We start from the raw sequence: 15,043 nt of genomic DNA, 5'->3' as shown, positions 1-15,043 counted from the left end.
ATGAAAACCAGTGTTATGAATATCCCCATCTTCTTTTACCGTGTGTGATCAGGACATAGCTTTTAACCAGTGGGGACTTACCAAGCCCTCTCTGTTCCACTAGAGGTTGGAAGAGGGAAGAAGTCTCTGTGCTCCCTCAGGGAACTTGAGCTCAGCCCTGTCTGAACTGTGGGATGATTTACCCTCCTAGCTGCACTGGCCCGGTGGCCACACAGGGGCAGAATTTTCCTCTAGGGACAGTTTCCATGAGGAGGCTGCTGCCCCAAGAAGGGATGGCTGCCCAGCCAGCAAAGAGCTGAACCCCCAGCCTAGCCTGGACTAGCAGCCACTCAGCCAAGTGTGTGTTTGTGGAAGGAGCTTCCTCTCCTGCTTTGACCTGGATGCTAGCCTCGTCCGTCCCTCATGTTCCCTGTCACACAGTTGCCCCTCCCGGAACCCAAGGCGCCTTATCCCATCATCTCTGCCTTACTGTCTCTCATCGAGTTGTTTTCTCCCCATTCCTTTAAGATTGGTTCCGGAGAGCGGGCCTCAGGAGAAGACCTCTAAATCTCTAGGTGTGTATTCTCCATAATTCGCCTTGTTTTGAATCTGTGGCCTGAGCAGCAGGCCTGGGTCAAGGGTAGGAATAGAAGCAGTGATTATTGGTGCCTGCCAAGCCAGCCAGGTTGATACCAGGTCCTATAGCTCAAGACAGTTCATGCAAGGGTGATGGCGTGCTCCTGATTTGGCAAATGAGACACTGTGAGCTTCAGATTTGCACTTGGGCCTCATGGCTTCAGAGTGGAGCCTCTTGACAAACTGAGCAATGGCTCCTTGCTTGGGTTTAAGAAAACAGACTTGCTCTTACTAGAGAGCGAAGCAAAAGCCTATCCCACAGGGTACAACAGGGAGGAGGGGAGGAGGAAGGGAGGATGACCGAGTCCTATGGAGAGGCTGACAGCAGGAATGGAATCCAGCCGTATGTGGGGCAGGGGAAGCAGGCCTTGTGAGGGGGTGCTCTGAGCCCAGGCCGTGGGCAGCAGCTGCTGTGGTGAAGGGCAGGAGGACAATCAGCTTCCTGGCAGGTCCCTGCCAATCGGCTCAGCAGCGGGTGCAGCTGCTGGGAGTGAGGGCTGCTTCCCCAAGAGGCCCCAGAGGCCGGCCTGGCCAGGCGCCCCGAGGGTGGGGCTTCTCCCCTGCTCCCCAGCGGGTCTGTGTGTGCAGGGTGATCTTGTGGTGCCCCAGATTTCTTTGATGTGCTTATTGTGTTTATTGGCTTGGATATTTGGGCCCAGAGGCCCTGTCACTGTGGGTGGGGCAGACTTCTCAGATGAGGCTTTCCTGGGGTCCCTTAGAGGTTGAAGGGAGGGAGAAAATATGAAAAAGTCCTTAGAGGACTCTCGGTCACTCCTGACTTACACGGCTGTAGCTGGGGTTGACATAGCTCAATACATCTAACTCATCTAAAGCACAGCAGAAGGTCATGGGGTTACTACAGCTGAAGGCTGCCCCAAATCTCATGGCATTCCTGCAGACCTTTCCCAGGCCAGTGTACCCTCTGCCCTGCCTTTTGGTATGTGTGTGTGTGTGTGTGTGTGTGTGTGTATGTGTGTGTGTCCATCAGTCCTGGGGCTTGAACTCAGGGCCTGGGTACTGCCCCTTAACATTTTTTTTGCTCAAGGCTAACACTCTACCACTTGACTACTTCTGGCTTTTTGGTGGTTAATCAGAGATAAGAGTCTCATGGACTTTCCTTCTCAGGCTGGCTTTGAACCATGATTCTTGCACCTTAGCCTCCTGAGTAGCTAAGATGACATGGCTAGGGTGGTAGAAAATGGCTGGCAGGACAGTGGGAATTTCCATCTTCCTGCCCAGCCACTCCCTCCGTTTAGAATAAGCTACGCAATGCTTGCTTGCTGAATGAGTGAATGAATGAATGACTAGATGGATGGATGAAGGGAGTATGATGTGGTCCTTAGCAGCCTTGCCAATACCACTCTGTGGAGTGCTTGGCCAGTCAAGTCCTGCCAGCCACAGGTCAGCTCAGGAGCTGCCCTGGGTGTTGACTCTCCTCAGTCCCATCCTTTCTCTTGACTCCCCAGAGCCAAAACCGCTGGCCCCACCTATGAGAGACAAGTCTTCAGTAGCCTCTGAGAAGTCCCTGGCTTCATCACCGTCTACTATGCTGACAGCATTCTCCTTCCGCCATGCCAAAGAAGCCCACCCCTTGTGGAAAGAAGAGGACCAGAAGGAGATCAGCTCTAAGGTATCTGGGAAGTGAGCTGAGGGGGGGTAGGGAGAGGAGGAGGAGGAGGAGGAGGAGGAGGAGGAGGAGGAGGAGGAGGAGGAAGAGGAGGAGGAGGAAGAGGAGGAATAAATGAACAAAGCATGTTCCCAAATGTGAGGATCCCAGCTGGTGGGAACTGGGGCAGATCCAGGAAGAGCTTAAGCAGCTGCCCTGAGCACTTAGGCTGTGGAGAGGAAGGGAAGCAGGGGCAGGGTTAGCGTGGAATGGGGACTAGTTGCAGAGAAGATACAGGGGGTTGCTTAGGAGTAGTGTGGGTGGTGGAAGGACAGAAGAAGGTCATACATGGGTTAGAGGGAAGCAGGATACTGGTGGAGAGGCTGGAGGGCTTAGGTGAACCACAATGAGTAACCTGAACTAACCCCCAAGATAGCAACGGAGAGGCAGCTGACTCCGAGCTGTTGGCCAAACTGTGCTTGACAGGCTGATAAATACATTGTACTTCTAAGATGACCTTGTGGGGGTGGCTTCTCTTCCCTGTGTAGGATGCACTTAGTACAACTTGGTGAGTCACTTAGCTCATCTCAGTAGACAGATCTTGAAGGCCTGCCTCAGGCGCATGTTAGAAATGGGGATTCTGGGTTAAGGTAAGGACCAGCATTACTTAGTGCAGGCAGCAGTGGATGAATTGTTGTAATAGTCCCACGCACCAGAATGGACTTCATGCTCCAGCTCACCTCAGTACTCACTTCATTGTCATCGCACAGAGCTTGCTATTACAAATAATTCCCCAATCCCACACCATCCCAATTCCAAGATTCCATCTGATCACCACCATCTCCTATTTCTCTGGCTCCATCCATCCATCGCCCTGACTTCATCATGATTGCTGGCTTGCAGCAACTGGATCTTCCCTCCATTTGCTTTCTGTTCCATTTTTCATGTTAGCATGACAAATCCTTCCTATTCTCTCCCAAGAGCAGTGCGGTCTGGCATTGGTTCCTATTACCCCATGGAGGTCATCAATGACCTTCATGAACCCAATGTCCCAGAAGCTGCTTTTGACAAATCTGGCATGTGCCCTTCTTGAATTCTCTGTCTAGGGATAGGGACAAGGGGAAGCTCTTTCTTGGTGCTCTGTCTCCATGAAAGGCAGCTTCTTCCTTCCTCTGGGGTCTCCTCCTCATCTTCCTGCCCTTCAGATACCAACTTCCCCAGGGGCTGGTCCTCTGGCTTATTGAATCAGCCCTAGGAAGTCCTCCAGTCAGTGATGTCAAGTATGATCTCTAGGCTCAGCACTCCCAACCTTCCCCTGACCTCCAGACTCACCTATTTCCTGCTAGTCAACATCTTCACTCAGACATCTAATTACATTTCAGAACTATAATGACTAAATCTCAATTCCTGAATCCTCACCTCACCCAGCTTCTTTTTCCTTCAGGGTCTTCACACAGTGAATGGGACCCCAAAGGCAGCTCCAGCCTTCCAGCCAATCACGCCCCTAATCTTGAGCCTCTCCTTGGCATTCTACATCTTCTATCTCAGCAAAATTAGCCCTACTTTTGAAATATGGCTCCTCCCCACCAGTTCTAGCATCCTGACCGGCTTTCCTCCCTCCCTCTTGCTCCTGGGTCCTGTGGTTTCCTAAGGGCTGTCCATGCTCCAACCTGTTCTAGACTCTTCCATGAAGCAGCCAAAATAATCATTACAAAGTGTTCTATGGTCACATAGCTTCCTCACTGCAGGAAGCTGGGTGAAGAGTATACGTTGATTCTATTTTTACAACTTTTTTATAAGTCTGAAACTACCTCACAATAGGTTACTTAAATAAAATCAAACAACCTTTGGAGAAGCCAGTTCCAAATGGAAGACAAATTGTGTTCACTTCTCTAGCTCAAAGCCTGACACGGCCTCCAGTGTCCTTTTTTTTTTTTGGCCAGTCCTGGGCCTTGGACTCAGGGCCTGAGCACTGTCCCTGGCTTCTTCCTGCTCAAGGCTAGCACTCTGCCACTTGAGCCACAGCGCAGCTTCTGGCCGTTTTCTGTATATGTGGTGTTGGGGAATCGAACCTAGGGCCTCGTGTATCCGAGGCAGGCACTCTTGCCACTAGGCTATATCCCCAGCCCCTTCAGTGTCCTTTTATAGAGACCTAATGTGGCATGGCGTTTACCATCTCCTGACCGGTTCCCTGCTTTGACTCAGAATGCTGACAGCTAGATCTCCACTGAAAACCCACTCTAAAGCAGTCCCTCGAGGCTACCTCCCTCTGCCTTCTCTTTTCCTTCTCTTCCTCTTTCTTATCCTCCCTTCACCTTTCTCCCACTTCTCCTTCTCCTCTTCCTTCTTCTCCTTCTCCCTCTCCTTTTTCTCTTTCTCCTACACTTCTTCCTCCATTTTCTCTGCTTCTTCCTACTCTTTCTCCTCCTTCTGCTTTCCCTCTGTGTGTGTGTGTGTGTGTGTGTGTGTGTGTGTGTGTGTGTGTGTGTGTGTGTATGTTCCTAGGCAGTGAACCCCTATAGGGACTCATGCATGCTAGGCAAGTGCTCTGCCTCTTAGGCCATACCTATTTGGTATTTGTTTTTAATTTCCATTTTGCTAAAGTCTCATTAACTTTTCCCAGGCTGGCCTTGAACTCAAGATATTCCCGCCTCTGCTTCCCTGAGTGGCTGGGATTACAAGTGTGTAACATGATAACCAGTTCTCTGGGCCTCCCTATGTGAAGCAAAAACCATGTTATAATTTTTTTCGAGCACATAGTCTGTCATTAGAGATTTGTTTGTGCCCCATTCATAAAGCTCTTGGGTACAGATTTACTTTTTGTTGTTGTTGTTCTTCCAGAGAGTGATTGGCATGTAGGAGGCACTCACATATTTGAGGACTGAATGCATGAAGGCATAGAAAGACTGGCCGAGTTGCTAAGGGTAATGGAGTCTGCCTTTTCCTATGCCAGGTCCAAGTCACCATCTCCAAGTCAGCCCAGGAGAAGATGCGACTGAAGCAGCTGAAGGAGATGGAATTGTTCCGGAGGGCGAAGGAGCCAGAGAGGGAGAGAGATCTGGCTTCCCAGAGCCTGGGTCCACGGAGAACCTTGGTGAAGGAAGGTACTGGGGTGCAGTAGAGGATGCCTGCTGGCTAGGGAAGCTTTTGTCTAACGCCTGGGCTCCCCACAGCTTCTACACTCCCTGAGAATGGACAGGGAGCCAGGTCTACTGTCTTGGTGGGGGGGGGTCTGTTTCCAAAGGAGAACATTGGGTTCAGGAGCAGACAGGACCAGCTCAGTTCTAGGATTTTCTCTGCCTTTGCAGGCCTTCTCCCCCTGCGGGGAAGCGGGACCCAGTCTGTGCCCACTGGAATGAGCAGCCCCCACAGAAACAACATCGGCGTCATCCTGAGGAAGCGAGCCAATCGGTCCTCTCTGCCCAGCATCCCTGTCAGCAAACAGGAGCCAAGCTTTGCCCGCCATGCCTCAGGTGGGCTCAGATTTATGCCTGTGTAGCCTCCAGATGCTCTGGGGAATGGCAAAGGGGACCTTGGCTGCTCTACTTTTGCCAGCTGCCCATATCAGACTAGGGAGTAGGGGTCGGGGTGTCACCTGGCTAGGGTAAGAAAGTCTGGGATCCATTCACTGTCAAGGGTGAGGCTGGGAGCCCTGAATGTCACACCTAGAATTGTGAATGTCTGGGTAGATATGCCCAGCAGGTACCCCATGACTTAGAGAAGTCATCAGGGAACCAGAAGGGTGCTGTTCGTCAGCACCCAAGGAAAAAGCCGTGACTATCAGGAAGAGCAAGAGAGGATTCTGGGGAGACTTGGGCTCCTGTCTGTGTCTTTGTATAGTTGGGGCTGGGGAGAGTTGGCTAGGGACTGGGAGTGGGTGAGCCACAGGTCCTACTTGGGTTCCCTAGGGAAGGTGAAGGGACCAGGAGCGGCTCTGTACAGTGCTACCAGATTGTTGCTTTGTGGCCTCACTTTTTTGTATACTGGGAAACAATTTGAGATTTCATCTGAAAAGCTTTTGTTACTAAGTACATCTGGAAATAATAGAATTTAGAGTTTTAGTGTGAGACTGGTAGACAATGATGGTGGCTGAAAGCATAATTTAGATGTTGTAAATAGGGACTCATCTCCTTTTTCAGTCTGTTCTATCTCTTTGATTGTATCAAGTAGAATGTCTTTTTTGTTGTTGTTGTTTGTGGGGCTTGAATTCTGGGCCTGGGCGCTGTCCCTGAACTCTTGAGCTCAAGGTTAGTGCTCTACTACTTGAGCCACAGTGCCACTTCTGGTTTTCTGGTGGTTAATTGGACATAAGAATCTCACGGACTTTCCTGCCTGGGCTGGCTTTGGATTGTGATCCTCAGATCTCAGCCTCTTGAGTAGCTAGGATTATAGATGTGAGCCACCAAGGGCCCATCTTAGAATCTTTCAATTCATGACATGTTGATAGCATTTCTCCTCCCCCTGCCCTTTTCCTCCCCCCTTTTTAATGGACAGATCCTCCTTCAGGCTCATGACATCAGAAGCTGTCTATGTTTTATTATCATTATTATTATTATTATGGTTATTATTTTTAGGTTGAACGTGGGGCTTGAATTCAGGGTCTGGGTGCTGTCCCTGAGCTCTTTTACTCAAGGCTAGCCCTCTACCACATTGAGCCATAGCACCACTTTCAGTTTTCTGGTGGCTATTTGGAGATAAGAATTTTATGAGGAGTTTTTCTCCTTGGGCTGGCTTTGAACTATGATTCTCAGATCTAGGTTTTTATGTATCTAGGATTATAGGTGTGAGCCACTGGTGCCCAGCTTGTCTATAAATAGCTACCTATGGTAGTGCTGAGAAGAAGTCTTAAGAAAGTCTTATGAAAGGAGTCTTAGGGCTGGGGATATGGCCTAGTGGCAAGAGAGCTTGCCTTGTATACATGAGGCCCTGGGTTCAATTCCCCAGCACCACATATACAGAAAACGGCCAGAAGTGGCGCTGTGGCTCAAGTGGCAGAGTGCTAGCCTTGAGCAAAAGGAAGCCAGGGACAGTGCTCAGGCCCTGAGTTCAAGGCCCAGGACTGGCCAAAAAAAAAAAAGGAGTCTTAGTGTCTTGGTTTTAAATAAAGGGCTACCTCTCCACTCATGGGGTTCTCTGGGTGTGCCTTAATAAAAAATCACCCTGGAGGAGAGCTAGCCAGGAAGTGAGGCATGGTATGGAGAGTTCAGGACTGGAGGAGTTCCTGTGCGATGGAGGAGCTGAGGGATTATGGGTGAGACCTCTAGCTTCCCACGCTCTCTGAAATTCCCTCCAGTTCTCCTAGGGTCTTTTGATGGCTCTAGCATCTATCCATAAGGGAGGAGAGCCTAGCAAAATCTACTCTGGTTGTAAACCACTTCTTTGCCTGCTGTTAGTCCCTGCACATGTGGCCACATCTGGATGGTTACCGATACTGTCTTGTCAAATGCTTTGTGCTGGTCCTGGCTTTTCTCCAGCCATCTGGAGCAGAACACTTCCCTGCTCAGACAACCTCCAATGAGCGTGGATGGTGGATCAGAGACTCTTACCTGAGTGAGAGAAATCTGTCATTCACTGGAGGACTTACTGGGCTTCACCCTGGCCATAGGCAGGGCAGGACCAGAGGCAAGTCCCAGGCCTAGGAGGCCTTGTCAGGTGACATCATATCAGGGTGTTTATAATATGATAATATTGGCAATGGCAGGAACAGCGAATGTCAACGAAAGGTAGAATAAGGCTTAGGCTTGGCTGCCCCACTTTCCCTGTCTCTTCATGGTAGGCTGTGCTGGGTCAGGCCTGGCACTATGGGTGAGAAGGAGCAACCTATGGACATGCCTGTCTTCTTGGTGAAGCTTACCATTTCCTCTGGTTGTGTCTTTCCTGTGCATGCAGCAAACTCTTTACCTGCGGTGCTCACCTTGGGGTCTCCCGAATGGGAGGAGGAGGAGGAGGAGATGGATCTCAGAGCTTTTAGGGAGTTGAGGCCCTTCTCGAACCCAGAGCTGGGGCTGACAGATGCTCTGCAGTGCCTCAACAGCAGTGACTGGTGAGGAGACATCTTCCTTGTGTACCCTGGGGCCTGGGGGAGGGGAGCTAAGTGGGGGAGGGGAAGCTAGGTGGAAGAAGTTCAGAAAAGCTCCTGTTCCTTAAAATGCCCTCTTTTCCCACTCCTTGGCTCTGGTGCAATGGAAGGAGGCGTGTGTGTGTGTGTGTGGTGTGTGTATGCATGTGTGCACGCACATATGTGTGTTCACATCTATGTACACATACATGTACATATATACATGTATAAACACATGGAAATGGGCTCCCACCCCTGCACTGAGAGCCGTGGGCCAGTTGAGGGCTCACACTGAGCGGTTAGGATTCCCAAGAATCCTCTGAGCCCATGGCATCCCATCCTGCTTGTGGTTGTTGCTGCTGGTGGTGGGGTGTTGCATGCAGGGGCCCCTGGTCTGCAGAGGGAAGAGGGCTCCTCCCTCCTCACCCGCCTGTGACAGGCCTGGCCTTGCTTCTCAGGCAGATGAAGGAGAAGGGCCTGGTGAGCATCCAGCGCCTGGCAGCCTGCCATCCAGAGGTCCTTCTCACCGGGAGGCTGCACGATGTGTCCTTGGCAGTGACAGGGGAGGTGAGGCCTCGGCATGACAGCTTGTGCACTCTGCCCCCACACCCCCCCTCATTCCCTGTGCAGCTGCTCAAGGTCATGGAGGGCCCCCTTCTCTGGAACATAGTGAACATTTGCAATCTTGGGTTTCCATTTGTCACAGCCTGCATTGTCCCCTGAGCTCAAAATATCTCAGGAGAAATGGGGTGTTCTGGGATGGATCCCCAACTCTACGCCATTGTAACACTGCTTTTCATGGGGCTGGGGTTCAGCCTGGGCTGGTCCCTGAGGGGTAGTCAGAGATGTGAGGAGCAAGTGCCCTGCCCTTAGGAATGGGCTGCTCTGGCAGGGTGGGTGGGGTAGCCACACAGAAGACGTCATATTGATCCATGGCTTGGCTGTCTTGTGGCTCTGTGCCTTCCTCTGTAGCTGCTCTTTTCAATGAAATATGAGGGTCATAGGCCTACTTCTTGCAATCTCTCACACTTGCCTGCCTGCCTGCCTCCCTCCCTCCCTCCCTCCCTCCCTCCCTCCCTCCCTTCCTTTCTTTCTCTCTCATGGGGCTTGAACTCTGGGCCTGGGCACTGTCCCTGAGCTCTTCAGCTCAAGCCTGGTGCTCTACCACGTGAGCCACAGCACCACCTTCTGGTTTTCAGGTGGTTAATTGGAGATAAGAGTCTCATGGACTTTCCTGCCAAGGCTGGCTTTGAACCATGATCCTCAGATCTCAACCTTCTGAGTAGCTAGACTTACAGGTATGAGCCACCAGTGCCTGGCTCCCTGTAATAGTTTTTAAAGATCATACTGAGCCTTTTTGGTAACTGTGCTCTGAAGCCTAAGTGAGGACAAGTTCCAGATGCTGATAACCGTGGAATGAATAGTTATGGTGATCACTAAATAGGACGCTGCCTCTGAGCTGCTGCAGGCTTTCCCATTTCCAGCGTGGTGTGGGGAGAGGGTGGAGCAGGGGTGAGTGGGGAGATGGTGCCAGGGCTGGGGAGTTCCTAGTCTTTGGGTTTCAGAGCCCTTGTCCACTAGTCCTGGAGAGCCCTTCTCCTTTCTCTCTCTCCAAGGTCACAAACCTCCGCTCCAAGGTGTCCCGCCTGGCCATCAGCACCCTAGCAGACCTTTTCCGGACTTTGAAAAAGAGCATGGACCAGGAGGCTGAGGAGGTGGCCCGCTGCCTGCTCCAGAAGATGGGGAACACCAGCGAGTTCATCCAGCGGGCAGCCAACCGGGCCCTGGGTGCCATGGTGGAGAACGTGACCCCGGCCAGAGCCTTGGTGGCCCTCACCTCTGCGGGGGTCTAGTACGTAGCTGCCTGTGGTCTGGGGGAGAGACTGGTCCAACACGGAGAGGCAGGAAGAGGGGCTCTATGTTGTGGCAGGAAGAAGAAAAGGATAGGAGTAAGTGACAGGATGGGCGGGAAGTAGAAAGTGAGCTGTGGATGTTGAGGGGGGCGGGTCAGACTGTAGTGGGGTCACCCATCTCAGCCAGCGCCTCACCCATTTAGCTGTGGTTAGGAAATCTTTGCTTTCCAGTGGGCTTTTCCCACCTTTCCCTGGTCAGGCTGGGGAGAATGGGGTGAGTGAGCCCCAACGGGCTGGCAGAGGAGAGATGCTATGGTTCTGCTCCAAGGCGGGAGTTGCTTGGCGGCCATGGTAACATGGAGAGACTGGGCTGCAGAGGCGGCTTCGGCTGTGTCCCAGGGGACCCTGTCTCTCCCAGGGGAGCTGTGCTTCTTTCTGATGAAATGTGGGCCACTGAGGAGAGCCAGGAAGGGTGGGGTATGGACTGTCGTGGGAGTCAGATTTGCTTAAATAAAAATCAAACCCAAGGCGTTGCGCAGGTTCTTAATTCTGCAGGGTACAAAACTGCTCCACCCCAGGAAGCTAGTCATAGAATGGATGCCTGACAAGGCTTTTTTTAGGGCCTGCTCCACTTGCCAGCTGCCTGTAGCCAAAGGGTGAGCCGGTCCTGAGCCACGTGGGGTTCTGGTACTTTATGCTGAGCCTCTGTTTTCTCACCTGTCACATGGAGATAATAACGAGGCTGACCCCCTGAGATCGTCATGAGGAGTCAGTGTATTGATGTATAAGAAACGCCGAGAACAATTCCTGCCTTTCACATTTACTGATCCCTTATTTTGGCTGAATTACCTTGGGAGAAATTAATTGTACCTTTTCTGGATTTCTGCCCTTTCTCTCAGTTTCCTCATTTGCAGAGTGATGATAGAAACAGTAGCTTGTGGAGTGGATAGCTGACAGCGAGTGAAAGCACAGGGCCTGGCACCCCTGGGGAGGGGGGGTGGGCATGGCAATTGATCAGTGTCAACAAGGACTGACCTGAACAGGGTTACACATTGGGATCCTTTTGGGATCTTTAAAATGAAAATGGTGCTTCAGATGCCAATGCTGCTGGACTGTGGCCCACACTGCGTAATGAGAACTCTAATGACCCCTCTGTGTCCCACCGGATGGGATGCTGGGGGACAAAGGGGTCATTGTCGTGGAATGGGCTGTGAACACAGAGGCCCTGCTTGAAAGAGGTGGCATCGGGTGGGTTTCTCTTATCAGAGTTCAGGTTCTACCTGTTACAATGGCCACATTCTCCAATTCAGTTTAGCAAACCTGCGCTGAGTCCCTGCTCTGTCAGGCTCACCCTGGGACCTGCAGAACATCGGGTAGGCAACAGTGGGAGACCTTGTCCCCATTCCCAAGGACAAAGAAGGTCACCTTGTAGGGGCATCTGCCTGTGGGCTGGGGATTGAGTAGGGCTTTCCTAGGTGGAGGAAAGATGCAGGCTAGCACATGAGTGGAAGGAGGGCTGCGTGCCCCGGAAGGCCCCGAGCACAGGGTCTCTTTGGGAGAACACTTTGTGTCTTCACACAGCTGCTCTCAATCTCTTCCAAGATCACTGGTCACCATTAGCCCTGTGATCAGGAAGGAATTGCTCTTTCCACCAAGATCCCCAGCCCACAAAGGATAGTTTCCAGAGCCATTCTGGTCAGGACTCTCCCATGATAGATTTCTGTGTGCTGTAAGGGCCCCTCTCTACCCCCCGTGACTGACCTCTTGGTTGTGACTTTGTCCTTTCAGCCACCGAAACCCTTTAGTCCGGAAATGTACGGCTGAGCACCTGTCAGCTGTCCTGGAGCAGATCGGGGCGGAGAAGCTTCTCTCAGGCACCAGGGACAGTACAGACATGCTGGTGCACAACCTGGTGAGGCTGGCTCAGGACTCCAATCAGGACACCAGGTAGGACACGGTCCAGGCCTGGGGAGGGGGCAGCCAAGGCAAGTTCGCAGCCCAGAGACCTGGCCCAACAGCTCAAGCAGAGGATTGGGCAGAGGGACCATCAGATGGATGGAAGCTGTGTCCTCTCCTTCCAGCTGCTGATTTCCCTCCCTCCCTCCTTTCCCTCCCTCCTTTCCCTCCCTCCCTCCCTCCCTCCCTCCCTTCTTTCCTCCTCCCCCCACCATACGTCACAGCCAAGCCTGCTCCAGGAATGGTTGGTGCCTTCTGCTTCTACCCTCTCCCCTTCCACTCACCCTCTGTTCCTTCAAGTTGCTCCTCTTTCCACCTGCCACAGCTCCATTCCTTGCAAGACCAGTCAGCTTTGCAAGAAGCATTTCCTGAGGGCTCTTTTGGTTATGAATAAAGCATGCCTCAGTGAGTCTCCAGAGTGTGTGGCCTAGAGACTCCGTCCTGTGGGCTGTCCTTGTTTCCGTGCTCCCTGGAGCACTACAGTGCTGGCTCTTTTCCCCACTCGCAACCTCTGCAAAAAGTACACTTAGCTTCCCATAGTGTCCCCAACGGAGACGGGGGAATCTTCCAGAGTCAGCCCAGGAGTGTTGTTGCTGTGCCAGAGTCCGTGTATACCCCAGTGGTCGATCTGTCTTGTTTTGTTTTGTGCTGCTCCCGGGGCTTGAACTCAGGGCCTGGGCACTGTCCTTGAGGTTTTTTATTTTTAAGGCTAGAGCTCTACCACTTGAGCCACAGCTCCACTTCTGTGTGTGTGTGTGTGTGTGTGTGTGTGTGTGTGTGTGTGCATGTGTGTGCATGTGAGTGCAATTATAGATAAAAGTCTCATGGTCTTTTCTGCCCAGGCTGGCTTTGAAATGAAGTCCTCAGCTATCAGTCTCTTGACTAGCCAGGATTATAAGTGTGAGCCACCAGAACCTGGCTTCAGTGGTCAAACTTGGTGGAGCTCTCCAGTGTAACACCCTGGTTGGCCTCTCTCCTGTCAGTGTCCCCCCAGCCTCTGTCAATAAGTGGCAACATCTGCCTTTCTGATTTGTACCACCTAATGGGTGAAATGAAAATGGTAGCTTGCCAGGTGCCGTGACTCACACCTGTAATCCTAGCTACTCAGGAGGCTGAGATCTGAGGATCGCAGTTCAAAGCCAGACCCGGGAAGGAAAGTCCATAAGACTCTCATATCTCAATTAAATCACCAGAAAACCAGAAATGGTGTGGTGGCTCAAAGTGGTAGAGCACTAGCCTTGAGCTGAAGAGCTCAGGGATAGTGTCCAGGCCCAGAGTTCAAGCCCCATACCACCACCACCAACAACTACAAAAAAAAAAAAAAAAAAAAAGAAAGAAAGAAAGAAAGAAAAGAAAAGAGAAAATAATAGCTCAGTGTTGCTTCAGAGTGATTTGTAATTACTTAATTACAAATGAATTTGAGTGTTTCTGTACAGTTATTAGCTTTTTGAGATCTATCTGTATGCATACATCTCTATCTTGCTGCTCAGTAGAGAACTCATCCGGGGAGAGGGGCCAGGATTGAGAAGGGACAGTGGTCACGTGGCTTTTCTACAAAAGAGACAAGAGGTACTGGATATGGGGGAGGTGTCCCAAGGCACATCAAAGATGCCTCTTAAGTTTTCTAAACAGCTAGATGAATGACAGTCTTGTTCAGTAAAGGGAGGAATGTTGGAACAGGACAATTCACGGCTGTGTATAATTGATGGAGAATGGAAATCAAGACCTACTTTCTCTACAGATCTAATTCCACTCTCCCTTTCTCATTCTGATTTTGCATACGGGATCACCAAATTTCTTTCTCCCTTCCCTTCATTCCCCTTTTTTTTTTCTTATTTATTTTGGTCGTATTGGGTTTTGAACTCAGTCTTATGCTTGCTAGGTAAGGACTTTACCATTTGAACCAGGCTCTTCATCCTTTTTGATTTGGTTGATTTTTAAGTAGCGCTCCTTTTTGTCCTATCATTCTTGGACTGAGATCCTCCTATCTCCACTTCCAGTGTTTCTGGGATTATAAGTATTCACCACCACGTGTAGCCTCATATTCCTTTTCCTGTTTTGCTAGGCTTGGAGCTTGAACTCAGCACTTGGGCATTGCCCCTGAACCGAGCCACAGCACCACTTCTGGCTTTTTTTCTGAATAGTTTATTGAAGATAAAAGTCTCACGGACTTTCTTGTCCAGGCTGGCTTCGAACCACGAGCCTCAGATCTCAGCCTCCTGAGTAGTTAGGATTACAGGTGTGAGCCACTGGTGCCTGGCTCTATTTATGGTACCTATGCCTCCCACTTTCCCTGTTATGATACCAACTACATTTCCTTGGCCCCTTGGGGGCATTTTTATACCCTGCCAGTCATCTGGATGCCAGTCTTCTGGCTCTCACTTATAGCCCCTGCCACCAGTAAACTCTGCAGCTCCCCCCTGAACTTTATGAGTGCCAGCTCCATGTATCTAATCCTTTAGGGGACTCATTACCGGATGTCTCCATCTTCTGTGCCAGTGGTCCTAGAGGGACCCACCGCCTTCTTTCCGAGCCAGTCAGTGACTCTGCCTTGGGTTTTTACCATTTGCACATTTGCAAACTTGATTGGTATAACCCATAGAATAACCTAAATTAAAATTTGCATCTAAGGAACTATGTTATAAGCCATTCTTCACTTGTCAACCTTTTGATCTCTTTCCCAAAGTCATGTTGGGTGCTCTGCAGAGAATTGTCACGTTCCATTACTGTTTAAAATGTCTTTAGAAATATTATATCCTCATTTGACATTTAAATGAGAAATGAATGTAATGAAAGTTGCATAGGGCAATGGGGTATTAATTGGATATCAATAAAGCAAGTGCTCATTGTTGAAAGAATGATCAAATTTCTACATTTTCGAGCAAAGCAACTGCCAAGACTTTCACCTATGGAAGGAAAATACCATATGTAGTGTGGTCTTCAGTTTCTGAGGTG

The 15,043-nt window shown here is 50.7% G+C and overlaps 1 protein-coding gene across 3 annotated transcripts in view; it reads left to right on the top strand.

The window, feature by feature from the left end:
- Togaram2 (TOG array regulator of axonemal microtubules 2) overlaps nt 1-15,043 on the top strand; it is a 39,716-nt gene that overhangs the window by 8,042 nt on the left and 16,631 nt on the right. Inside the window, exons 7-14 of one of the 3 annotated variants that reach the window (XM_048353598.1) lie at nt 508-554; nt 2,082-2,245; nt 5,175-5,325; nt 5,530-5,694; nt 8,111-8,264; nt 8,738-8,846; nt 9,896-10,131; nt 11,921-12,079. In XM_048353598.1, coding sequence (XP_048209555.1) covers nt 508-554; nt 2,082-2,245; nt 5,175-5,325; nt 5,530-5,694; nt 8,111-8,264; nt 8,738-8,846; nt 9,896-10,131; nt 11,921-12,079 — 1,185 coding nt within the window. The remainder of the gene's footprint in view (nt 1-507; nt 555-2,081; nt 2,246-5,174; nt 5,326-5,529; nt 5,695-8,110; nt 8,265-8,737; nt 8,847-9,895; nt 10,132-11,920; nt 12,080-15,043) is intronic. The other 2 variants (XM_048353599.1, XM_048353601.1) reach the window with 2 other exon arrangements.

Source organism: Perognathus longimembris, chromosome 8 (genome assembly GCF_023159225.1).
Source record: "Perognathus longimembris pacificus isolate PPM17 chromosome 8, ASM2315922v1, whole genome shotgun sequence".
NCBI classification, from domain to species: domain Eukaryota; kingdom Metazoa; phylum Chordata; class Mammalia; order Rodentia; family Heteromyidae; genus Perognathus; species Perognathus longimembris.
The sequence above is the reverse complement of the archived record's forward strand: the minus strand, read 5'-3'. Positions and strand labels throughout refer to the sequence as shown.